The sequence below is a fragment of the Mustela nivalis genome (assembly GCF_964662115.1).
Source record: "Mustela nivalis genome assembly, chromosome: 7".
Classification (NCBI taxonomy): domain Eukaryota; kingdom Metazoa; phylum Chordata; class Mammalia; order Carnivora; family Mustelidae; genus Mustela; species Mustela nivalis.
Genome location: NC_139026.1, coordinates 8,482,157 through 8,507,249, shown reverse-complemented (window position 1 = coordinate 8,507,249; position 25,093 = coordinate 8,482,157). Strand labels below are relative to the sequence as shown.

General features: G+C 58.4%; 1 protein-coding gene across 3 annotated transcripts in view; it reads left to right on the top strand.

Annotated features, from left to right (window-relative positions):
- The window catches only part of MGAT3 (beta-1,4-mannosyl-glycoprotein 4-beta-N-acetylglucosaminyltransferase), a 30,748-nt gene extending 6,662 nt beyond the window's left edge, over positions 1-24,086 (top strand). For 2 of the 3 annotated variants that reach the window (XM_082740004.1, XM_082740005.1), the window contains exon 2: positions 19,315-24,086. In XM_082740004.1, the coding sequence (XP_082596130.1) occupies positions 19,316-20,917 (1,602 nt within the window). In that variant the 5' untranslated portion in view covers position 19,315 and the 3' untranslated portion in view covers positions 20,918-24,086. Of the gene's footprint in view, positions 1-3,172; positions 3,544-19,314 lie in introns of those variants that run through there. The other variant, XM_082740003.1, reaches the window with a different exon arrangement.
- Positions 24,087-25,093: the final 1,007 nt, after the last annotated feature.

Genomic DNA, 25,093 nt, shown 5'->3' with positions numbered 1-25,093 from the left:
GTTCCAGGTCAGGTCTTGCAGGGGGACTGCTGGGAAGAAGCCCAGGAGAGCACAGTCCCCAGGGCTCAGGTCTGCACTTGGCCCTCCCATGTGTGGAGGGCAAAGCTCCTTAGAGGAAATGCTTGGTGTCTAAAAGCTGGCAGGAAATCCACATGGATGGTTCATTCCAGCAAAAAGATGTGCAGGAAAAAAAAGTCTGGGAGGGACGCCTGGGTGGCTCAGTTGGTTGAGCAGCTGCCTTTGGCTCGCGTCATGATCCTAGCGTCCTGGGGTCGAGTCCCATATCGGGCTCCTTGCTCCGCAGGGAGCCTGCTTCTCCCTCTGACTCTCCCTGCCACTCTGCCTGTGCTCGCTCTTGCTCTCTCTCTCTCTCTCTGACAAATAAATAAAATCTTTAAAAAAAAAAAAAAGTCTGGGAGAACTTATGCCAAGGGGCTAGCGCAGGGGATGGTGGGACAGTGGCTGATAGGGTCCTGTTGCTTTCGCTGTGATTTTTCAATTCTCTAGGACATGTGCGACAGCTTTATCATCAGAAAGAAACGCAGCTATAATCTAAAGAAGAGCGGTCTAAGAAAAGGTGCCCTGAGAACAGCCCAGTTCCCCATTTGTTTGACGGTGGGGTCACTACCCGTGGGTGGCTTCCAGGGGGACCAGTGGGAGCTGCCTGGCCCCAGGCCCATCCCCGGAACAGGTGCATCTGTGACTGACAGCTTGTGTTTCTCTCATCCTTGCAAATGGGGTCAGTGAGAGTCCTGGTGTGGGGCTGCTGGCATGTGGCACCCCGAAAATCCCATTCAGACCTCTGACCTTCCTGCGTTGCCTCAGGGCCCTGGCCTTCCCACCTCCATCGGGAGAGCCTGCCCACCGCACCCCCCCAGGTGCTGCCATCCACCTCTCCCAGCCAGAGATGGCCCCGGGGCTGTTTGTGTCACCACAGTCCCAGGTGCCCAGTGGGGGTGTTGATAACCGTTGACCCGTGTCCTTACTGTCTTCTGCTCCGAAGCGCCTTTCCAGGGGTCCTCCTGCAACACGGTCAAGTTCTGCCTGGTGGAAATGGTATTTGTCCTCACAGCCAAGCCCTGATCCTGGGTGAGGATGCCGTCTCCGTCTCCCCCAGGCCCCCCTGCCCCTGTGCTCGGTACAGAGCTCTCATTCATTCGTTCGGCCGCTGTCCAGCAAGTGCCCGGGCCCAGGCTAGGTGCGGGGGCACGGATCAGCAGACTTTGGGGTGTGACCGTGTGTGTGTGTCTTTGTGCCTGGGTTTTGTGCACGTCCCTTTGCCCCTCCCCACAGTAAGAGCAGCTCCGTCCTTTACGACCTCTGTTCCGGGTCGCCCTGCTAATTCATTCAGCAATGAATTAGACCTGCTAAAAGGAGGTTCCAGGCCCTGACCCCAAAGAAACGTGACCCAAGGTTTCTGTCCTTGGGAAGTGCCGTCTTGGGGGGCCGTTGCAGTGCAGACTGGTGAGGGCCCAGGCCAGCACTAGGGGTGGTCAGAAGCATCATCCTGGAGAGACGGGAAGGCACAGTGGGGAAGGGCATCCCGCCCGGCTGCGGGTGTGCACTCCGATCCCCCGCAGCCCTGGGGTCCTAGGCCTGGGAACACCGTGCTGGCCCTCCTTGCTGCTCTCATGGCTCTAAAGCAGGCCTAAGGGGCAACAGAGCTGGAGCACGTGCTCCGGGGCTGTGAGTCCTCCTGCAGGGCGGCTGGGAGGGAATACAGAGCCCTGGAAAGGAAGCACGTTGACTAGAAGATACAAGACAGCCCGCTGGCAGGCAGGAGGACCTGGGCTGCAGAACTTTCTGAAGGAGAACCTGGGGACCAGACCCTAGAACATAGCACCCCTCGATTCAGCCCAGAGAAGCCGGGTCACGGAACTCAGACCAAGCAGCAGACCTAGAATGCGGCCCTACCCACTGATGGCAGCTGGAGGACCCACTCCCACAGTGGTCAGTGGGGAAACTGAGGTGGTCCAGGGATCAGGAGGTTCTGGAGCCTGGGGGAGCGTCGGTGCACATGCTCATGGTCTCTGCTGAGCTGGGTCCTCCCCAGGGCTTGCTGCTGCCTGACCTTGGGCAAGTCCTGTCTCTTCTCCAAGCCTCAGTTTCCCCATCTGTGAGATGGCTGTGTGACAGTGAGATGAGATGGGACAGGTCACTTGGGAAGGGGGTGCTGCGCTTGGTGCACAGGCTCCCCTACGTGGTTTGTGGCATGGTGTGGCTGAGGCCAGGACCCTGGCCACCCGCCTCCTGGAGTCACCTGTCCCTTATGGCGATGGTCTGCTCACGGCCATTGCTCCTTCTCCTTCCCCACACTCAGTGGGACCTTTGGGAACTTGCTGCCTTTCTTGGGATGGTCTCTGGATCTAGCAGATGGGAAGGACCGAGTGATTAAAGGAGCAAGAACAGATTGGTGGCTCCGTATTAAGGAGCAGACGTCTGGTGCCTGCAGCCCTGCATGGTGTCCCCTACCATTTGGTGGGGGCCTCCTGAGTGTCCCCGGTGGAGACGGTCAGGCCCTGACCCGAGGCAGCTATGGCCCCTCCTAGGCAGGGATGGGCTAAGATTAATTGGGGAGGAAAAAGAAAAAGAAAAGGCTTATTGTTCCAGTTTCACGGGGGCTCCCCAGGTGTCCAGTATGGCAGAGTGAACCAGCTGTGCACCTGCTCCTAGCCCGCCACTAACACAGGAGGGGGCTTGGGCTGCTTGGGTTCCTGAGCGCTGGAGCTGTGGGCCCTGGGCCAGGAGCAGCTGCATCACCTCCCCTGATCCCTGCAAGGACCCTGCAGGCGGGTGTGACCAGCCTCCCCTTTCATGCCTCTGCGCCAGTAGGGTCCCAGAGCTGTTGGGGGCAGAGCTGGGGTTTCAACCCGTTCTTCCACTCCGCAGCAGCTCTTCGAGCCCCTGCTGCATGCGAGGCAGGGCGCTAGGCGCTAAGCACCGAGGGTGAACTGCAGTCACTTCGTTTTTCACCTTCTTCCTTCCTGTGTCTCCTCTGGCCTGTCAGCCATGGTGTTGCTTTGGGGTCCGGGCCCGTGTCCCCCTTTCCCTCCACCGCCCTCCTGTGGCGGGGGACCCTGTCCCATTCATGTAGATGAGCCACATCCGGGTATGCCGTGCCCAGGCTGATGTGGACTTTTCCAAGCCCAACCCAGGGCGCAGAGCCCAGTAGCACCGACTGCAGGTGCGGTGTGTGGGTTTGGGGGGAGGGTCATGTATTCATCTAGCAAGCCAAGGTCAGCACCTCCTTTGCATCAGGCGGGGAGCTGGGGCCCCAGGGGAGCCCGGCTGCCTCGCTCAGTGTGGGGTGAGGAGCCCTCAGGGGCAGGCCAGGGGCCTTTGAGGGAAGTGCGGCTCCATAGAGCCCACCTGGAGACAGAAAGTGAAAGATTACCCAGGAACTTGGAGCCTCCTACAGGACCTGGACTTTATCCCGAGGGCGGGAGTTCCCAGCTAGGAGGGGGCGCAGCATTGGATGTGGCTTTTGTTTGCTTCATGGGGACCAGGGGGAGGGCCCCCCGGAAGGCCGCTGCTCTCGTACAGGTGAGTGCTGGCCGCGGTGCAGCCAGCGTGGGACAGTGGCACCAGGGGACAGGTGGGATGGAGAATGTTGGGGCATAGACGTGCCTGGTGATGGACTTGTGGAGTCCGCAAGGGGGAAGATGGCTCCTGGGCTCCCGGGCTGGGCAGCTGGGTGGACGGTCCCATCGTGTCGAGACCCAGGAGGAGGAATGTTGGGAATGCCGTAGGTCGTCCCGGTGTCCCTGCGTGCCATGCTCAGGTCACAGGTGATCAGCTCCAGTTGTTGAGACAACTGTTTGAGTGAGTTCTTTGTGCCTGGTTTTGCAGCCAGGGGTCCCAGGCAGGATGGGAGCCAGCTCTAAGCCCAGGCTGCTGTCCCCTGCCCTTGGCCGGGTCCTGATTCCACGGGGTCTCCTTCTCTCTGTCCTTTAACCCCACGGCACCGTAGCTTTGCATCCCTCACCTGTGCCCTGTACCCAGGGGGAGGCCCCCCCGGGAGCACCTCCACTCCTGCCTGGGTACACGGACTGACCTCCACATGGGCACCCCTCCCCCGCTGTGCAGGAGCATCCTCCCCCCACCCCCACGGTGCAGCTCATGGAACAGAGCCTGTCCACACTGTGGTTTGAATCTGTGGCCCTCCCGGCCCGTGCAGACGGCCCGATGAAGACAGGCAAGGCATAGGGCTCCCCTCCCTTCCCCCACCCGCAGGCCTTGGGGCTGGAGACGAAGCTGAAGCTGGGCACTGAAGCGGCCCTTTGTACATTGTCCCCCTGGAGGCTGGGGGAGCCTGGTGGGCGGGGCTGGCACTGCCCGCGCTGATCTCAGCAGGGCTGAGGAGCGAGGTGGGGCGTGAAGAGGGGGGTGCTTTCTCAGCCTGGGAGCAGGACGGAGCACCCCGCTAGGTCTGGGTACGCACTGGGGCCTCCCAAACTAGCTCAGAGTCTGTCATCACTTGCCTTGAGAGTTCGGTCGTCACGCACAGCGGTTTCTGGAGCGCCTGCTCTGGGCCAGGCTTTGTCCTGGCGGGTGGGGAGCCGCGGAGACGGGTGACCTGTGACTGAGGCTCAGTGTGATCCTGCTGTCCTGTGCTTACGTTCTGAGTGCTGCGGTGTGGGCGGGGGAGACAGACCACTAACGTGTAAACAAGGAGACAGACAGCTTCCGCCGTGGTTGTGGGGGAGCAGATGACCCCGGGAGGGGACAGCTGCTCTATCCTGGCGGGGCAGGAAGGCCCCTCTGAGCAGGCAGCCGCATTCCAGACAGACAGGCAGGGGGAGGACCCTGAGGATGAAAGGTGGGGACTGTGGCCAGAGCCCAGTGGATGAGGGAGGTGAGGGCAGCAAAGATCCAGGGACCAGAGTGGCAGGGCCTTTGGGCCCAGAGATGATTTGGGTTTCATTCTGAGCCAGACTTGGGTGGATTGGGTACGTGTAGGGTCTTGAGGGAGGCTGTTGAGCTGGGGGTGGGGGGTCGGGGGTCATGTGGCCTGATGGGGACTTTGTAGTGACAGAATTTGCGGGGCCTAATGCCAAAGGAAAGGGTAGCACCCCTAGTTCAAAAAGGAAGAATGTCAAGACAGAAAGAGAAAAAAAAGCAGGAAGGAGGCCAGCGAGGAGGAGGAAGAGGCTTGGGGTTGGGTCCTGGGAGCGATTTGGAAGGAGGCACCGACAGGCCCTGCGCTGCCCCCGCCAGGCACATGGCGAGGCCTTCTGGAGCAGCAGGGGATGAACTTTTTAGCTCAGGACTGGTCTGTGTCGAGGCTTCTTGGATGCGACCCTGTTTAGTCCTCATGGGGTGAGGGGCTGGGATGGTCCTGCAGCGCAGATGGCCACTCTGAAGCCCAGGGATAGGAAGTGACCCAGAAAGCACTCAGCCCAACCTCTCGGGCCTTGCTTTCCTCAAGGTGCTCCCTTCCACAGCTGTGACAGCTGCCGCTGGGCGGGGCTACTCTGTGCCCCGCCCCCTGGGCTTGTCTCCTCTCACTTCCTGCTCTGCCCCACTGATGGCTTATTTGGGTTTGGACTTACAGGAATCTCTGGGGAGCCGCACAGGGCTCCAGAGGGGGTGGTGTGTGAGCAATAAGCCTGCATGGGGTCTGGGTCAGTTAACTTTGTGGAAGGACTGGTGGCATATTTTATGAGTTAGAAGAAGCTAGGTTTTTCTTTTTCCTCTCCATTGGCTGCACTGTTAAGATTAATAATCTGCCCGATTGATGGTCACGGGCTCCTGCTGCCCCTCCTGCTTCCTCGGCCACACCCTGGCTGGACCCTGCCCTCCTCTTTCTCCTTTCTTCTCCCTCCTGGCACCCCAGACCCAGCCCTGTCCCCCTCTCCGTCATAGACCCCAGCGTGCACCCCCTCAGAGATAATGGGGGGGGATCCCCCCATGGGCTTAGGAAGTCCTCTGATCCCTGCTCCCTTGGGCCTTCCGCAGCCCTACTGGCTGGGGCCCATCCCACCTGACCGAGGCAGACACTCAGGCATTCGCGCCCTCACTGCACTGACGTTCGCTGTCCTGTACCAAGAATAGGGCTCAGCGGCTCACAGCCTGTAGGGCAGGCTGACTGGCCACTGGGACGTTTCTGTCCAGGCTGGGGTGGAAGGCAGCTCCCCAGGGGAGGCAAGGGCTAAGCTGAGTATGAGAGAGGAGTCCCCCAGAGACCCCACATGCATCCCCCAACCCAGCAGTACGGATGCTGGAAGCTCTGCCCCCCATCCCCCTTCTCTGCCAGGGTCTGATTTACGTCTCCACCCTCTAAAGAAGATGCTCGGAGAGGGTAATCCCCACCACAAGGAATGAATGTGTTCATTGCTTGTGGTGAACTGGGGCATGGAGCCAGGCAGTGCAGTGGCTGCTTGGTGGGGTGGTCTCTTCTGGGCCCCCAATTTCTCATCTGTGGCCAGCCACCCAGACTGCAGCCTCTGTTCCCACCACGGCAGAAAACCCTTCCTCCCCAACTTTCCCCGCTTCCGGGGCTGTTGAGTATGGAGCCCACTTGCATTGAACAGCGCAGGGTCTCTGAGGGGCAGTCAGGATTCAGGCTCCTCTCGCAGCCCGCCAAGCCCCCAGTGTGTGTGAGGCACCGGGTCCGGTTCCGGCCCACCTTTTTCTGCCGGTACCGCGCTCCGTTTCCCATCCGCAACCCACCAAAATGCCCCACGGCCCCTTTGGGAGTCCAGGAACAGTTCAGGGTGACCTCCCACCCAGTGAGGGAAGAGGTGAGGCTCCAAGAGAAGGGCACATGGTTTACCGAGCACCAGGCACAGACAGGTCCCTGAGGCAGAAACTGTGCGGACACACACACCCACATCACCAGCACCTGCCACCGGGACCCTCACCTGGAGACTGCACATGCGCGCACACCCACATTCCCAGCACCAGGCTTCGGGGAGCAGCTTCTGCAGGATGGGGCTGCCCTCGCCGTGTTCCCTGTTTCTACCTGGGACAGATGAGGAGACCAAGGAGACCGCAGCCCCTGGGAGGTGAAGTGACTCCGCCAGGTAGAGCTGGGGCCCAGGAATCCAGCAGGGGAAAGGCCAGAGCTGGTGCCAGGCCAGGTAGCCAGTGACTGCCCCCGGTTTTCGGCCTGGGGGCGCATGAGACAGTCATCAAGTCCTGAAGGCCAGGCACAGGGCTGCTGCAGCTGGGAGGGACGCTGTGGGGTGCCACTGCAGGGACCCAGGGCAGGAACTAGGTCAGGTGAAGGGAAGGGGGGGCCTGCGGAGGTCCAGGCATGGAAGAGGCAGGGTGAAGGGGGAGGGAGCAGGAGGCCCTAGGATTGGGTCAGGCCCCACTTACAAGATGATCCAGGCGGGCTGCTCAGATCCTCTGAACTGTTTCCTTATCTGTAACAACGAAGGGGGCCAGCGTGGGGCTGGAATTAGAGAAGGGGGCTGAGGCAGTTAGCGCCCAGCCAGAGGGCTGCTGTGGGTCCGGCCTCTGACACACCCTCCTCGTTCACCCATGTGGACAGGCTGACCAGGTCAGCTGTGGGTGGGGGCGTTTGGCATCTCCAGGCCATGCAGCTGCGCCCACTGGGCTGGAGGCCAGCGCCAGGCTGACAGCAAGTACACAGAACCCCCTGGGTGGTGGGTGCCGTTGGCGTGGGACCCTGCCTTGCTTGGCTCAGAGTTCAGGGGCAGCGGGGCCGGGGAAGAGAGAATGCGCCCACGGAGGGCAACGCAGGCACTAGCCAGGTTCCCCGGTGGACTGCCCGCCCCCTGGAGCCTCCTGAAGTCCAGGCCTCGCCAGAGAGGGTTCCTGACTTCTTAAAACACCAGACCCTGAACCTTCGGGGTTCTGAGATTCCACCACTGGCCTCTATCCAGGGTGATCTGTGCCCACTGGCGTTGGGGGAGGAAGGGGCTCTGGGGTTCCTGCGGCCTTTCAGGAACCCGGGGCTTTGTGAAACGCGGTTTTGCCTCACCTCCCTGTTGTCTGGCCTCAGAGAGCTGCCCTGGTGGTGGTGGGGGTGGCTTAACACTATTACAGGTGGAGGGGAGCCTCAGGTAGGGGGTCTGGGCCGTGCAGCCCTCCTGGGCACAGGGCTCTGGTGACTGGTCACTTGCTAGAACCAGGGAAGTGGTGACCCACAAATGGCAAGGCAGCGGGCTCTTGCTGGGGGCCAGGGTGACGGTGGGCCAGGCCCTTGCCCTGGGCAAGGCTGAAGGCAGCACCCCAGAGCTTGACCCCCAAAGGAGGACCCCTAGGAGCAGTGAGTGCGTCAGTGCCAGGCAGACCCTTCAGCTCCCTCAGGCTGTCTCCACCACCCGAGTGGAGTTAGGCACACAGACCGCCTCTGGCAGCCGGGCCATTCAGTAAGTACCTGGTGCCGGGGAGAAGATGATGATGGAGGAACCGCTTTCTGGGAGGAATGTTCCAGACCCACGGCTCCCCAGACTGGTCCAGCCCTGCCTGTCCAGTTAGAGTGTTTAGCTGCGTCCAGATTACTGCCTGGGGAGGGCAGCCACTGAGGTGGGGGCCCAGGCTTCTGCCCAAGCAGCCCCTGAGGTGTGGGGTGTCCTCGCCAGCCCCACTAGGCTGCGCAGGCCCTTCACAGACCCAGACGCTCTCCCCCTCCTGCCCCCCTCCCACTTGGCTGTCCCTGCCCTGGGGGCTTCCTCCTCTGGGAGGTGGTTCCTTCTCCGGTCTCAGCAGAAATGTCCTCTCTTCGGAAGACCCTGACACGTGGTGTCCTCTGTTGGCCCATTTTCTTGTTTGCCTCTGTCCCTCCCCTGGACTGAGCTCTCGGGGGGGGGGACCCATCTACGCCTCTTGTTCCCTGCTGCACCCCCAGCTCCAAACCAGGACTGATCTGATCTCTCCACCCCAGGCAGAGCTGAAGCACTGCCGCCTGTGAGCCTCACATCCTTCTCCCCTCAAACCCAGGCCCATCCCCCAGCAGGGCAGCTCTGCCTCTTTATTCTTCCTTTGGCAAATCCGGGGCCCTGCTGATGGGGACACAGCCAGATCTTGGGTCTGAAATTCCACCTTAGTGCTCATCCCTTTGGCTTGTCGCAGATATTCACAGAATGTCTGAGCCCAGCCTCATGCTGGGTGCCGGGAACACAGGGTCAGTCTGACTCGGAGAATCACAGTGTGGGAATGGAATGATGGGGCCGGGGACAAGGCCAGTCGCTGCCGAGGTTTACTGTGACAGGGCAGAAGCAGGGGCTGGAGGAGATGCGATCTCTGGCTCAGTGGCTGCTGTCACGCTTGGGTGGTCGCCACCCACCCCTCCCACCTGTGCCCCGTGGTCCGGCACCCCTGCTGGAATGCGTCCACATTCCCTCTCTGGACCGCTGCAGAGAGGTCAGAGCCGTGGCCCGCTCCTGGCATGGCCGTCCCCCCAAGCCCCGCTGTGTGTGTGAGGCCATCAGAGCCTTGGCGGCCCTTCTGAAATGCACGTCCACCTCCGCCCCGCTGGGTTTTTAGATCTTTTTTCAGTATAGAAATTTTTCCACAAACAAAATCTTAGGAGAAACTCTACTGTATGAAATCGAAAAGCTGAGGGCGCCTCTTTTTGATTGTCTGTGGGGGGCTGACCCAGGCTTCACGACCTCTCCCCGTCGCCATCTGGTCCCAGGAGCGCCCTGGGGATTCCCCAGAACTTGGTTTGGGGACATCTGTTCTCAGTGCCCACAGTGCCCCTTCCGTGGTGCGTTGGTCTGTCTGCATCTTCCTCTCTTCCCCTCCCCAGAGCTGCCCACCAGAGCCCCCGCTTCCTCCGCAGATGCCTCAGTGTCTCTCCTGTGGCCGACATTCGTCCTGCCCTTCAGCAGACCCTGTTCGATTTCTGCCGGGTGGTTGGGTCCTTGCTCTCCCCGGCAGCGTGCCAAACCCTTTAAACACATGAGATCCTCGCTGCAGCTCTGGGATCTGAACACCTTCCTCCACCTTGCTTCCTCCTGCTGCCTCTGCACAGGGAGGCCCAGGTGCCTGCCCCCTCAGGTCGTGTCCAGCACCCCCCAGCACCGCCAGCCCCACCCCCATCCCCAGCTTGGACTCAGCTCCTCTATGGCTCTGCTCCTCCCCTTCCTTTTTCCCAGACTCTCCCCACTTCCCACCTCCAGCCCACCTCTAGCCCCTGAGGCTGGGTCCCTCCAGCCACTCCCTCCCTCTATCACCCATTGTTTAAGGAGCCTCTGTACCACGGCTCAACTGGCGCTCCCCACCCGGTGGGTGCTCCCCAGGCTGGATGCCCCAGGCCGCAGCCTCGCCTGCCGCACCACTGCTGTCCAGATGAGCACCTGACCCCTCTGCTCCCGCGGTCTCCTCCCGAGCCCAGCCCCACCTTTTCTGCAGCTCCCTGCCCGCTCCTCCCCAGTCTTGTCTAAACCCGCGTGTTCCAGTTCAGTAGCAGCTAGTACATGTGCCTATTAAACTAAAATTCAAATCAAGTTAAATTATAAATTAGTTCCTTCGTCTCCTAGTCAATTTTAAGGGCTCAGTAACCACATGGGGCTAGCGGCTGGTGTGCTGGACAGCGCGGCCTGGCTCTTCCGCCGTCACAGAGCCAGCTGCTGCGGGGGCTCTGGAAGCTGCTCCTGGCCACCCTCAGGCACGGGCTGATGGCTTGTTGCACTCAGAGCCTGGAGGGGTCTGGGGCTCAAGCCAGTGGCACCTCCTCCCCCACCCCCCGAAGTGGAGTCTGCATGGGTGTGCACAGGTGAGCAGAGGAATGCTCTGAGCTTCGGTTTCCTCATCTGTAAAGTGAGGATAGTAAGTCCCCATCCAAAGACGGCTGGGAGGGTCAAGTGTATGTAAAACATACGCTGCCAGCTGGTGCATAGCTAAGCGTGTGGTGAGCAGCGGCTGTGACGTTAATGTGAATGAGGCAAGGTAGGGGCCCATCTCAGGAGGCAGGGGTCACAGTGGCAGTGAGCCTCAGTGCTGGACAGTGGGAGCCTCTGCAGGCTTCAGGGCACACCCGCCCCACTGGCTGATGTCTGAGCAGGACTAATCTGTTTAGCCTCCAGCACTGTCCACTAGGACATTCTGAGCTGGTGGCAATGTTCTGTGTCTTCAGTACCTTTGGGCCTTTGGGGACCAGACACTGATGTCCTCAGTGGGCCCATGACCAGTGGGGAAAGAGGAGGAGGCCCCAGCGAGCCGAGGGCAGGTCCCAGCCTTGGGAACCAACTTTCTCAGGCACATGCTAATGGCTCTGTGGGCAAGTTCTCAGGCGACTGGCAGGCGGCTGGCGTCAGGCAGAGTGGGGAGGCGTTTGGAGGAAGGAGAGAGGGCCAGGGCACATGAGTTGGTTGGGGGGCGGGGTTCTCCATGGAAAGAGCTCCAGAGCATGGGCATTGGGCTGAAGCTTTAGCCAGCCCCCTGCCCTGCAGCTAAGCCAGCAGAAAGAGTAGGGCCCAGATCCTAGTGCCCAAGGGAATGGCGTGGGCACCCCATCTGGCTGGTCCAAGAGCTGGCTCCCAGTGTAGCTGTGCCTCTCCTTTGGGCCTTGGTTATCTGTGGATGGGAGCAGCAGCAGCTCCCATCTGCTCCACGGTGAACAGGGTTTGCCAGGATTTCGCAGTTCCTGGGCAGCTGGGGTTCTTGGCCAGGGCTGGCCCTTTGGGCGGACTTCTCTCTGGGAAGTGCTGGGGATTAGAAGTCCTGGGGACTGGGGGTCAGGGTACAGCAGATCTCCCTAAGCAAAGCTGTTCATGTTTAGCCTGGGGCAGAACCCCTAAATTCAGAGCCCCGCTGGGCCCCACATCTACCGGTTGCCAGGTATAGGGTGCTTGGGGAATCTCGGTTTGCATCTGCTTCATTACCACAAGCTCTGTGTGGCTGAGTGAGTAGCTTAACCTCGAAGCGTCCATGTCCTCATTTACAAAATGGAGACTCACATACCTTCCTCTGGGGAGGCCCCAGGAATGGGCCCCTGGTTTCTCCAGCTGGTGCAGGGGCAGCACCTGGCACACTGCGTGTTCTTGGGGAATGTCTGCAGGAGCCCAGACGATACACTGGCAGTGGGATGAGCCCCGCATATGGCTTGACCATTATGAAGCTCTGCCTGATGGACAGCAGCCGAGGGACATGATGAGAGCTAAAGAAATAAACACAACATCGTTTATCTTGCATCTTGCCGGAACTCGGGAGAACTCGGGAATTTGTTGGACTCCGTAGCTGCCGCCTCTGCCCGTCTCTCCGTTTGGGATCGTGGAACCTCACTTGAGAAGGGCTCTCACCTAGCCTCAGAGTCTTCTGATTCCGCAGGCGCTGACTTGTTCTGCCTGATCCCAAGAGGGGACCCAGAAGCAATAGTGGAAGCTCCAGCGAGGCTGATGTAGGTCAACAGAAGGAAGAATTTCTACCAGCCCAGTGTGCTTGGAATGGGTAGCCCTAAGACTTGGTCAGCAGAGGCCAGATGGGCACTTGGCAGGGGCACCGGCCTGGGGTGAGGATTTGGACAATGCTCTTGCTTTGTGGCCTTTCAGACCCCAGGAGAGGAGTCTGGACCCTCTGTGGGGCTCCAGATTCCCTGGGATGAGTCAGATGAGTCACTGAGAATGCCCCATAGGGTGATGGGGGCCAGTCAGTAATAAGCAGCCTTCCAGTTGTCTCAGTCCTTTAACAAAACTGGCCAGGAGCAAGGCCTGGCATGTTCAGTCATGTCGTCTGCATTGGGTTGCCTGGCAGGAAGGGCAAATGGAAAGAAACAGGCATTTTTAGAGCATCTGCCAAGTGCTGGGCTCCATTCAGGATGCTTTGAAACCATGGCTCATCCATCTCTCCCACAGGACTGCAAGGGAGAGAGGGTATCTTCCTTTTGCATCTAAGACTGAGGCTCAGAGAGGCTAAGTAATTTGCCTGAGGGCACACAGTAAATTACAGGTCTGAGGTTCAAACCATATCTTCCTGATTTCCAGTGACAGTGAAGGCTAGTGTTCATTGAGCACCTACTGTGTGCATAGGCAGTTACTAGTCCTTTGTGTGGATTAATTAATTTGTTATATCTCCATTTTACAGAGAAGGAACTGAGGCTGAGAAAGGTAGGGTAACTCGCCAAGGTTAGAGGCGGTGTTCATAACTGACACTGCAGCTACTGTGCCTTCCCTTTGTGATGGGCAGAGTCACACAGGGTAAGACTAGAATGGAGTAGAGATGAGCACAGGGAGGCAGACTTCAGCTCAAAATCAAGATCCCCTTTCAAGCAGATGAGCTAGTTGGTGGAGAGAGAGGTGGAGGGGGGTGCATTCAGAGGTGCCCCCAGGCTGGGGTTTGTAGATGGACCATTTCCTGCCCAAGAGTGGAGATAAGGTGAGCTGTGCACCTCCCAGATTTCCCCCAAGGCATTTTCAGAGCATTCTGAGCACCTGCTAGGGGTCAGACCCCTTTGCTGCTGGACACAGACCGCAGCTGATCCCTTCTCTCTCTCGTGGAGGAGTTGAGTGCTCCATGGCTGTTCAGGAACTGAGGACGCCAGGGATCAGGTGTCATGAGGCAGGCTGGGAAGGGGCCACAGTATGGTGGGCAGGGGAAGTGGCCATTAGGACATGAGCCCCTGAACCATGGAGGAGGCTGGCAGGGGGCAGTGAGAGGCTGGTGGAAGGCATTCCCGGGGCTGAGCTAGGACCCTGGTCAGCACAGGATAGCTCAGGACCATGGAGAGCTCCCCAGGAGCCTGCCGTCTCTGATGACAGCTGTCAGGGTGTGTCTGAGGCTACTGCCATCCACGAGACTCTGCCAGCCTGGCCAGGCCCACAATCATAGCCTGTGATCTCCAGGGACCACCTGTCCTCTCTGGCCAAGAGCCCCACCCCTGGACTCCGCCTGTGCCCTGACCCTGAGATCATGGATGGGTTGTGGGGTTTGGGCTCATCTGCTTTCCTCCCTCATCCAATCAGCCTTCTAAGCAGCACCCAAAGGAAGACTGCACAAGCAGGAGAAGGAAGAAGTAGGAAGAGGGAGGGAAGGAGGGGCACCTTCCAGGGCGTGGTGACAGCCACAAGTCAGCACAAGAAGAGGAGGCCCAGGGTGGGCTGATCCTGCCACTGTCCTGGGTCAGGTTCAGACGTAGCCTCCCCCATCCCTGATTATCTGCTACCAGGAAGTAGCAAGCCCATCCCTCCCAAACTACACGTAGGAGACCCAGGTCCCTGGGATGGTTACAAATCATGGAGTATGTGTGAGGGGTTGGGGGAGGTTCCTAGAGGCCCTGAAATTTCTCCCTCCTTTCCCTGGCACCCCCAGAAGCAGAGTGCCCTGCCCCAGCCCCTCCACCATCAGGCTCAGGTTCTGCCTAGGCCTCACTTGCTGAGCCCCAGCTGCGCTCCTTGCTCCTCTAAGACAGGACAGCACCCACCAAGGCCCTGGCTTTGCCAGGAGCTCACCTCCAAGCCTTTACTCCTGTCACACCCCGACCCGAAGGTTCTCTGCCAGGCTGGGATCTAGCAATAAGAGTAAGAAGAGTTAAAATTTATTTTGTAGTCACCTATGCACCAGGCACTTTACATGGATTTTATTAAACCCTCATTTTATAGATGAAGAAAAGGAGGAAAGTTGTGAACTTGCCCGAGGTTACACAGGTAGGAGAAGGCAGAGCCAGGATTTGCGGTCTCATTCCAGAGTCTGTGTGCGCAGCAGTGATGGTGAGCACACGGAGGAGGTCCACGGCAAAGCGGGGTGCTTTTGTGGAGCACCTGCTGCGTACAGCTCCCTGCGGTGGGGAGCTGGTAGTCCAGCTGGGAAGACAGAGGTCAGGGGACGTGAGATCAGCATGGCAAGTGTTGGGAACAGGGCAGAGCTACGGATTGGTCTCTCTGATTTGGTGTCTCATTTGAAGCAGGCAGGACAGGAATGATTATATCCATTTTATAGACAGGGAAGTCGAAGCTCAGAGAGGCCAAGTATCTTGAGGTCCAGGTTGACAGTGGCGATATAAACCCAGAGGCTGATGGCGGCGGGCTTCAGGAAGGGTATTGGCAGAGCTCAGTACGGTTCTTCCAGGTCCTAATCCAGGGCAGAAGCCTCTTGGTTTCAAGAGAGGCCAGCCCTGACACAAAGCAGGCACTGGAGAAATAGTGAATTTTACTGAAATGAGTAAGGGCCTAAGTATGGCCTCTGAGCTGCCCAAGGTCATCCTCAGCAGCAGGAGGGACCTGGACAGGGATTTTGTCCTCAGGGAGCTAGCTGCCTGCTTACGCCTTGTAGGGCAGTGGGCGAGCCCATTAGAGACCCTAAGCCCTTCCTCAGCTAGACTTGCTTTTCCAGGCAGGTCCTGGCCACCACACTGGACCTGGGGTCCTGAGTTTGGGCCGGGGGTGGGGCGGCTAGCTAATGCATGCTAGCAAGCAGGAGTGGCGGGGGGAGAATGGTGAGCTGGAGAGTGGCCCCCCCAAGCCAGCTCCTCCTCCCAGAGCCCACAGGGGATGCCTGATACAAAGCATTGCTCACCCCACCTCCATCCATCCTGTGATGCTTCTAGACCAAGCATACTATGGAAAGGACACGAGATTTGGATCCAGAGACCAAAGTCAACAGCCAGGCTCTGCCATTAGCGGCGAGATGACTGGCCACGCCCCTCACTCAGCCTCAGTGTTCCCATCTGCTGGGAGGGTTGCCGCCTGAGGGTGAGAGCGAGGACCTGCAGACACCACCTGACTCCAAGCCCAGCTCCCTCGTTCACCATTTCCGTGAAGGCTGCTGAAGGGTGTTTCCACCCCAGTCAGAGGCTTCTCCGTCCTTCTGGGTCCTGACTCCTTGCTCACACTTCACGTCCAGGTCTTCAGCAAATCCAACAGAACCTGGTCACTTTCCGCAGCCCCCCACCCCACACCGTGGTTCACGCCTCCCCCCGGCACGCCTAGACAGTGCTGGGGCCTCGAAGCGCTCCCTGTTCAGCGCTCACGTTTCCTGCCATGGCCCCAGCCTCTGCGTGATCTGGGCCCACCCTGCCTGTCTCCCTCCTGAGCACTGGCCGTCCCTTCTGCCCAACCTTCCTCCCCTGCCCCCTGGTCTTCATCACGTCCCTGTCTTCTCAGGGAGGCCTGCGCTGAGCACCCTGTTTGCCACTGACACCCCAATCTACCTCCTAGCCCTTCCCCAGCTCTTTTTCTAGAGCACGACTCTTTCTCATGTGTGGTATTTCTTGACTCCTTTATTTCTAGTTGATCGCAGGCTCTAGTCCTGCTCACTGCTGTGTATGCTGCGTGGAGGTGGGGGTCCTTGTCTGCCTTGTCTCCTGGGCTCCCCGGGCCTAGCACGGTATCTGGCATACAGCGGGCTCTTGATAAGTAGTACTGTGTGAGTGGATGATAAGGGTCAGCTGACACCCTCTGGGGATATTGTGTGGGTCAGCTGTGACGGTGGCTGTTCCATACACTGGTTTGTCTACACTGGTCACTGGTAGACTTTTTGTGGGTATTGGGTTGAGTGTGGCAGATGGAAGGGACACAGGGCAGGTTTGTCACTGGACGGAAGCCCACTGGGGACCCCACAGAGTCCGACCCTTACTACTTACGTGACACTGGGCAAGTTATGTCACCTTTCTGGCCTCGGTGTCCCCAGCTGTGAGATGGGGATGACAGCGGTACCCGCTTCGTGTTGAGGATTCAATGAGGTCTAGTGTGGAATGTGTTCAGGACAGTCATTGGCTTGTAAGCATCAGTGACTGTCAGCTTTGTTGTTACACCTGATGGGTTCTCGAGGAAGATTTACAATGGAAGTAGAAAGTCTCCCAGCTGGGCCTAATTGGGCTCCACGGATTTATTTAGCCAAAGCTGGGCCTCCTGGAGGGATACATCTCAGCTGTAAGCAGGGAGGGAGGAGCAGACACGGGAACAGAACTGTCCAGACGGCCTTTAAGAAAAAGGCTAGTCATCTTTCTGAGTCTCCATTTTCCCTATCTGTAAAATGGGTGGTTACGTAGCCTCCTGGGGTGGGGGGATGGGAGTTGCACGAGACCTCAGGAACCAGTGCCTCACCTGTTCAGTTTCCCACTTAGATGCTGCTCAGTCCAAAAAAAAAAAAAAAAAAAATGTATTTCAAGCACTTACTGAAATCTATGAAGATAAGGGATCGGGCCCAGAGGAGTAAGAGTGAAGCTGAAAGTGAAGGTGTCCCAGAAAATCTGGTCTGTGAGGCAGTGACGGGCTCCTGGCCGATCACCAGGTGCTTTGGCGTCTTCTAAACAGCCTGAGCAATGAGGGAGGCGCGCATACTTCCGTGATTCTCTGCAGCAAGCCAGGCTGGGGCCTTACCCAAAGCCCCAGTGAAAGGGAGATCCCAGGCACGGGGAGTCTGTCCTCCGAAGGGCACATCCGGCCAGGTGTAACCAGATCCTGAAAGCCAGCCTGGCCGGGAAGCCAAGGGACAGCTGGGTCAGGGGGCCCTTCCCGCACAGCAGGGCCACTGCTGCCGCGGCAGTGAGTGGGAGGGGCAGCCTGGCCCCACTCTCCATGGTCAGGGCCAGTTCAGCCCCACGGATTGGGGTGTGCTCCACAGAGCACAGGATTGGGGTGTGCTCTGTAGAGACAGGTTCCAGGTGGGAAGAAAGGGCCTGCCAGAAGAATCAGGGTTGCCTTTACTAGGTCCTCGGGGCCCTCTGGTGGGTCAGTCTGGACGCTTCTGCTGTGCTGACCTCCATCTGCAGTGTTGCCTGATGTGGTCTCTGCCATAGCAGGAAGTCCCGTCTACCCATCTTTATCGGGCTTCTTGTCCCTCCACTCAACAGCACATCTGAATGAAGTATAGACTTCAGTTAATAGTAACGTGGCCATTTCGTTTTTCGAGTTCTGACAAATGTACTATTGTGGTGTAAGATACTCACCGTGGGGGAGACGAGGAGTGTAGAAGAACCCTCTGTACCATCTCTGCCACTTCCCGATTCACTACGAATATTGTACAATAGAAAGTTTACTTAAACTGTAAAAAAACAATATACAAAGCTCTCCATTCCACAGCCATAAGCTAATTGATAAATCGAACTGCGGAAGTGAATAGAAAGAATGGTTATACTCATGAGTCACTCGTGAATAGAGAGTGAGTCATTCAAAAGAATCGTGGATTATGGTGTGGGATTTAAAAGGAAATGGTGGATTTATTACTACTGATACGAAAATCTCTTTAATCTGTCATTGATTGAGGAAAACAGCTTGATTGTACTTAGTGTCCAATATGATAATATTTATGAAAAATAGAAAATCAAGAATAGAAATACTGCATATAAAACCAGCAACACGCCTCAAAGAGATCAAACTGTTTATGCCTGGAGATCAGTCTAGAAAGGATAACCAAGGGGAACGTTTACTTATTCTTTTATTTATTTATTTATTTTTAAGGATTTTTATTTATTTATTTGACAGAGATCACAAGTAGGCAGAGAGGTAGGCAGAGGGAGAGAGGAGGAAGCAGGCTTCTGGCTAAGCAGAGAGCCCAATGCAGGGCTGGGATTCAGACTTGAGCGGAAGGCAGAGGCCTTAACACACTGAGCCACCCAGGCACCCCTACTTATTCTTTTAAATATATCCGAATCAAATGTGTTTCCTTGAGGCCTATGAACTTTTTCAGTGAAAAGGAATTAAAAAAGATTTGTTAAGAACTGAGCCTGGGTGGCTCAGTAGTTGGCTCATCTACCTTTGGTTCCAGTCAGGAACCCCGGGTCCTGGGGTTGAGCCCTGCATTGGGCTCCCTGCACAGCGGGGAATCTGCTTCTCCCTCTGCCCCTCGCCTGCTCATGATCTCTCGCTCACTCTCAAATAAATAAAATCTTTAAAAAAAAAAAAAAAAGATTAGTCAACATTTGCACAAAAGAAAGAAAGAAAAGAGAAAAAGAAGAGAGGAAAGCAGCCTGGGCAGGGCAGGGAGGGGAACCACACAGGGCGCCTGCAGCCCACTCTGCTCCTCCCTTCGAGCAGGTTCTGGGCTGCAGAGTTGGGCTTTTCCCAGGCTGCACTGTTCCTAGTGCAAAGTCTAGCCAGGAAGCTGGTCTGGTCAGGGTAAGCAGGCCAGGTGGGGAGGATCAGGCTGCAGATGGCTGGGTGGGTGTGGTGACCTGGTACTGAGGGGAAGGGCTGTGGAACAGGTGGTCCTGAGCCAGGAGGGGAATTTCCTTGATGCCTCACCACCGCTGGGTACTTGGTACAGCAAGTTGGACTCACAGGCTGGCCTCCTGGGGACTAGGAGGTGACTTCCTGAAGGGACACCAGGCACCGGCCTGGACATTCACAGACACGGTGGCAGCAAAGTCCTCCTCCGGTTCCCTCCCTTAGGAGAGGGGCCTCGGGCTCTCCTCACCCACGTCTGCAGACCCCTGACCCGTGTGCTCTATCTCTCTTCCTGCAGGATGAAGATGAGACGCTACAAGCTCTTTCTCATGTTCTGTATGGCCGGCCTGTGCCTCATCTCCTTCCTGCACTTCTTTAAGACCCTGTCCTATGTCACCTTCCCCCGAGAACTGGCCTCCCTCAGCCCGAACCTCGTGTCCAGCTTCTTCTGGAACAATGCCCCCGTCACGCCCCAGGCCAGCCCGGAGCCGGGCAGCCCCGATCTGCTGCGAACGCCGCTCTACTCCCACTCGCCCCTGCTCCAGCCGCTGTCCCCAAGCAAGGCCAGTGAGGAGCTCCACCGGATGGACTTCGTGCTGCCCGAGGACACCACTGAGTACTTCGTCCGCACCAAGGCAGGAGGCGTCTGCTTCAAACCAGGCACCAAGATGCTGGAGAAGCCCTCCTCGGGGCGGCCCGAGGAGAAGGCGGAGGGGGCCGATGGCTCCTCTGCCCGGGGCCCGGCCCGGCACCTGCTGAGCGCCCGTGAGCGCCCGGGCGCCCGCAGCCCGCGGCGCAAGTGGGTGGAGTGCGTGTGCCTCCCGGGCTGGCACGGGCCGAGCTGCGGCGTGCCCACCGTGGTGCAGTACTCCAACCTGCCCACCAAGGAGCGCCTGGTGCCCCGCGAGGTGCCGCGGCGGGTCATCAACGCCATCAACATCAACCACGAGTTCGACCTGCTGGACGTGCGCTTCCACGAGCTGGGCGACGTGGTGGACGCCTTCGTGGTGTGCGAGTCCAACTTCACGGCCTACGGGGAGCCGCGGCCGCTCAAGTTCCGCGAGATGCTCACCAACGGCACGTTCGAGTACATCCGGCACAAGGTGCTCTACGTCTTCCTGGACCACTTCCCGCTGGGCGGGCGGCAGGACGGCTGGATCGCCGACGACTACCTGCGCACCTTCCTGACCCAGGACGGCGTGTCGCGCCTGCGCAACCTGCGGCCCGACGACGTCTTCATCATCGACGACGCCGACGAGATCCCCGCGCGCGACGGCGTGCTCTTCCTCAAGCTGTACGACGGCTGGACCGAGCCGTTCGCCTTCCACATGCGCAAGTCGCTGTACGGCTTCTTCTGGAAGCAGCCGGGCACCCTGGAGGTGGTGTCGGGCTGCACGGTGGACATGCTGCAGACGGTGTACGGGCTGGACGGCATCCGCCTGCGCCGCCGCCAGTACTACACCATGCCCAACTTCCGGCAGTACGAGAACCGCACGGGCCACATCCTGGTGCAGTGGTCGCTCGGCAGCCCCCTGCACTTCGCCGGCTGGCACTGCTCCTGGTGCTTCACGCCCGAGGGCATCTACTTCAAGCTCGTGTCGGCCCAGAACGGCGACTTCCCCCGCTGGGGCGACTACGAGGACAAGCGGGACCTTAATTACATCCGGGGCCTGATCCGCACCGGGGGCTGGTTCGATGGCACGCAGCAGGAGTACCCGCCGGCCGACCCCAGCGAGCACATGTACGCCCCGAAGTACCTGCTCAGCAACTACGCCCAGTTCCGCTACCTGCTGGACAACCCCTACCAGGAGCCCAGGAGCACGGCGGAAGGTGGGCGGCGGCCCAGGGCTCCCGAGGGAAGGCCCCCCGCCAGGGGCAAATCGGATGTGGTTGAAGGCTAAGGCTGCGTGATCTCAGAGGGCCAGGGGCAGGGTCGGGGCTGGCAGCTGCCCCTCCTGATGTTTTTCTGCCTCCCTCTGCCGTGTGGCTGGTCCTTGAGAAGACCAGGAGTGCATGGGTGAAGGAGTCTTCCCTACTCAGGCCCTCGTGAATTGGGGTTGGGCCTGTGAGCTCACAAAACGCCCTTCCCCATCAGGAGAGGGGAGTCCAGCCCTCCGCACTCCCAAGAGCCCTGTGACCGGGAGGTGCTGGTGGAGCGTGCATGGTGGTTGCTGGGTAGTGAGGGAGGTTGGGCAGGGTGGGGAAGGGAACCTGTAGGAGCTCCCCAGGGCCAGCAGATGGGAGCTGCAGCCCCTGCCAGGAAGAAACCTACCATTTGGCCTCCTGGGGCTTTGGACCTGCAGCGGAGAAGTGGACGTGCCAGGAGGTCCTGGGGCTCTGTAAATAGATGCTTTTGGCTCCAGGAGGAAAAGGGGACACCAGGGCGGGAGGGGAAGAAAAACAGCAGCCAGCTGGGAAGAGCTGCAGTGTTCTCGGAAGAGCTGAGCCAGAAGGAGCCGAGATATCTGCCCCATAGTCCGCCCCTCCCCCTGCCCAGTGCGGGACAGCACCTGTGGGGTAGGCGGGGGTCTGCAGAAGTCCAAGGAGTCTTTCTTTTGGTTCCAAATCTGGCCTTGACATTCCTTCTTTCTTTTTATGTTGCTGTCTTGTGGCAAGGTGAAGAGTCCAGTTCTCAGGGTGGGGATGGCAGCCAGAGGCTGGACCATCAGCTCAGTAGGTTGGGCCTGCGAGGGGGCACGGGGAAGGAGGTGGTTCCCCATCACCCCTTTCCACTAAAACCCACAGCCCCGGCTCCCCACCATCCCCTTACACCCCAAGGAGGGGCTGGCTAGAGTCAGGAAGCCCCACAGGGCTGCCCTGACTGGGCCCAGGAGGGACTTGAAGGCCAGTTGTATGTCATCTCATTCCTCTTTGCCTCTTGAGGGCAGGGGATGTATTGGTTAGTTTCTAAGCTGCTCTAATTAAGAGACCCCAGAATACAGTAATTTAAGCAAGACAAGCTTGTTTCTAGCTTAACTGTCTAGAGAGCGATGGTCCACATCCAGTAAGGCAGCTCTGCTTTCCTTCATATGCACCTTCCACTTCTGGATAGAATGGTTGCTTCAGTTCCCACCATCACATGTGCATCCCAGCACAGGGGAAGCAGAGAACAGCAAGAGAAGCACATGCCCTTTCCCGTAAAGGGCATGAGCCAGAAATGACTCGGTCACTTCTGATCACATCTCACTGGCCAGGGCTTAGTGACATGGCCATAAATAGCTGCAAGGGAAGCTGGGAAAAGTAGTCTTCAGCCACATGCCCAGCCTCAACTGAAGAATTCTCTTAGTAAAGGAAGGAGGAGAGAATGGAGACAGGAGACAAGGAGCGTCTCTGGCACAGAGGGAGGGGGATGGGGAGAGAGTGTAGGAATGACTAACACAGTCCTAGGATCCTATTGTCTCATTCAGAGCTCCTAAGAGCCCCCGCTCCTGCCCCCACTCACTGCAGCCCAGGGTTGGGGGCCAGTTAGAGCCTGTGGTTGTAGGAGCGGTGATACTCCCCATGCCCAAGGCACCCGTAGATGTTCACCCAGCGATGCCAGGATGCAGAACCTGCCTGTGGAACGGTACATGTTTGTGCGTGTGTGTGTGTGTATTTATGGGCATGTGTGCATGCTTGGTGTGTATTTGTACGTGTCTGTATTGGGGTGTCCCTGTAAATATAGGCTTCTGTATGGATGTAGGGGCAGGGCCCAGGCCTCCCCTTCCCCAGGACCCGGAGCCTGTGGCCACACCTCCTTGCAGCTCCTCCAAAGTGACTTGGGCAGAAAGCCCCTGGGGAGCCGAGAAAGCAAGGCTGAAGGGGGTGTGGGGGTCTGTCTGTCTGTCTGTCTTTCAGTCCAAGGAATGAGAATCCTCCTGACCTGAGGGCTGAGCAGCTGAGAGCTCACTACCTCCCCAGCCCATCTTGGTCCCACCCAGCCTCCGGCCTGGACTTGCTCTGGATGTCTTATTGGGGCTTCCTGAGGGGCGAAGAGAGCGGTGTCTCCTTTGCCACAGCTCTGTCCCAGGAAATGTCTGGCGTGGGCGTGGTCTTCCAGGGAGCAGGCCACTGAGCAACCTCTGGTGGGCAGACAGGAAGCAGGTGGAGGGTGCTCTGTGGCCTCCACTCTCCCTCCGCAAGGGGGTCCATGGTGTGCCCCGAGGGAACCCCTCCCTTGGAGTCTTAGCAGCCCCACTCCCAGTCCCTTTTGGAGCTGAACAAAGAGGCAGAAGTGGCAAAAGCGGTTAGAATGTTCACCAGGGCCTGCCTTCCCAGCCACCTTCGCTCATCTCCTGGACCGGCAGTCTCGGGGGGGCTCCTAAATCAGGCCTGAGCCCCAGCCCAGGGTGGGTTTCCTCATCCATGCCCCTGGCACCCTCAGCTGCTATGGAGATGCCCCCTCCCCAGGCTGGCAGGGGTCCCTGGCTTCCAGTTCACCAGCTCCAGGGCAAGGGAAGGAGAAGGTGGGGAGTTCAGACCTGCCAGGCCTCACCTTCCCTCTCAGACCCAGAACATGTTCATGGTCACTGCCAAGGGGAGACCTGGTCATTGGGTGGAGAGGGCAGTCGTGGGGGGGGGGGCAAGATGTGGGGTTGAAGTTTCACTTAAACTCACAACATACACTGGGAATTTCGGGGGGCAGGGGAGCCCTGGGCCACTCCCCCAGTATGAAAGGAAACCAAACTGTGAATGGGAGTGTGGGCATACTGCTCCCCCTGTCGCTGTCAGCAGGTGTCTCTCCCTGGAAACCGCTGGCCCTGTGACCTCTAGACTCAGGAGGCTCCGCCCACCCACAGGTCATGTCCTCTTGCAGAAGCAGGTTCATAGGGGTGGACTTGGGAGATCTTTGGGGCCAAAGGTGGCAGGCGGGGAGGGGAGACGGGACTTCTCCAAGCAGAAGGCAGGGCCCTGGGAAATGTATAATTTAAGGACGCCAATGATAATAGTATTATTTTTTTTGTAAGGGAAAATCAATATGTACATTCTGAAATCATTTTCTCTGTAAATGGTTGGATTTCATTTCACCCTTAAAGGGATGCTTAAAGGAAAAGATAATATTAATAATAAAAGCAGTTACAAAGTCTTAAAGGTGCACATGTGGGGCAAATTTGGGGGTACTCTGGGTCAGGGAGGGGTGCAAGGGACTGGTTCTGGTTTTTAAAGACCACTTCGCCGCCAGGGCTGGGCCAGCGGGGTGCGGGGACATGTGGAGTCCCTTCACTGAGGGATGCGCCACACATGCGCGTGCACGCTACCCCAGGAACATCTCCTACTCCACCCACACCTGGTGGAAATGCTGGACAGCAGAAAGTGCTGGAAGGAGGGCTGCAGAAAGAAGTGGGCCCAGGACTGGCGACACCCACCCTCCCAGGTGGGCCAGTACCCCTTTAGAGCTCTAGATGAAGCCTCTGCTGTCTCTACGCAGAGGGGAGCCATCCCCCTAGTTCTGCTCAGGGGATCCAGACAAACACTCCCAACTCCATGCTCTTCCCCCTCTATGCCTGTCACAGGTTCCTTTTTTTCCCTCAAGATTTTTTTTTAAGTAATTTCTACAGCCAGTAAGGGGCTCGAACCTACAACCCCAAGAGCAAGAGTCACATGCTCCACCTACTGAACAAGCTGCATTCCCCTATCAGACATTTGAAGGTCACACAGCCACTTGCAGGTAGAAGAGGGACCGCACCTGGATCCCCAGCACTGGTCCTGTCGCCAGTCCCTTGGGGCAGGCGAGGGTAGCAGTGTCTTTCCTGTAGACCTGTGCCCCGATGGTGCCTGGGACCGTGGAAAGTGGGGGCTTCCTGGAGGCTTCCTCTGGACCCGTGGGTAATGGTATTGTTCTGGGGAAGGAACCCTCTGGGTATTTTCTAAGGAAAGCCTCAGAGATGGTGGGAGTGAGCACACTTTTAAACTCTGCCTCGGTCCCTATGGGGTGGCTGGGCAGCCACCCTGTTAGAAGGGGACACCCAGGCTGGAGATAGGGAAGAGAGCCAGTGTCGGTGGCTGTAGCAGGGGCTAATGTCCCCTGAGCACCCACATGACTGCCTCAGACGCCTGGACTCCAGCCACACTCCCAAAGCCCGGGAAGGTGCCTGCCG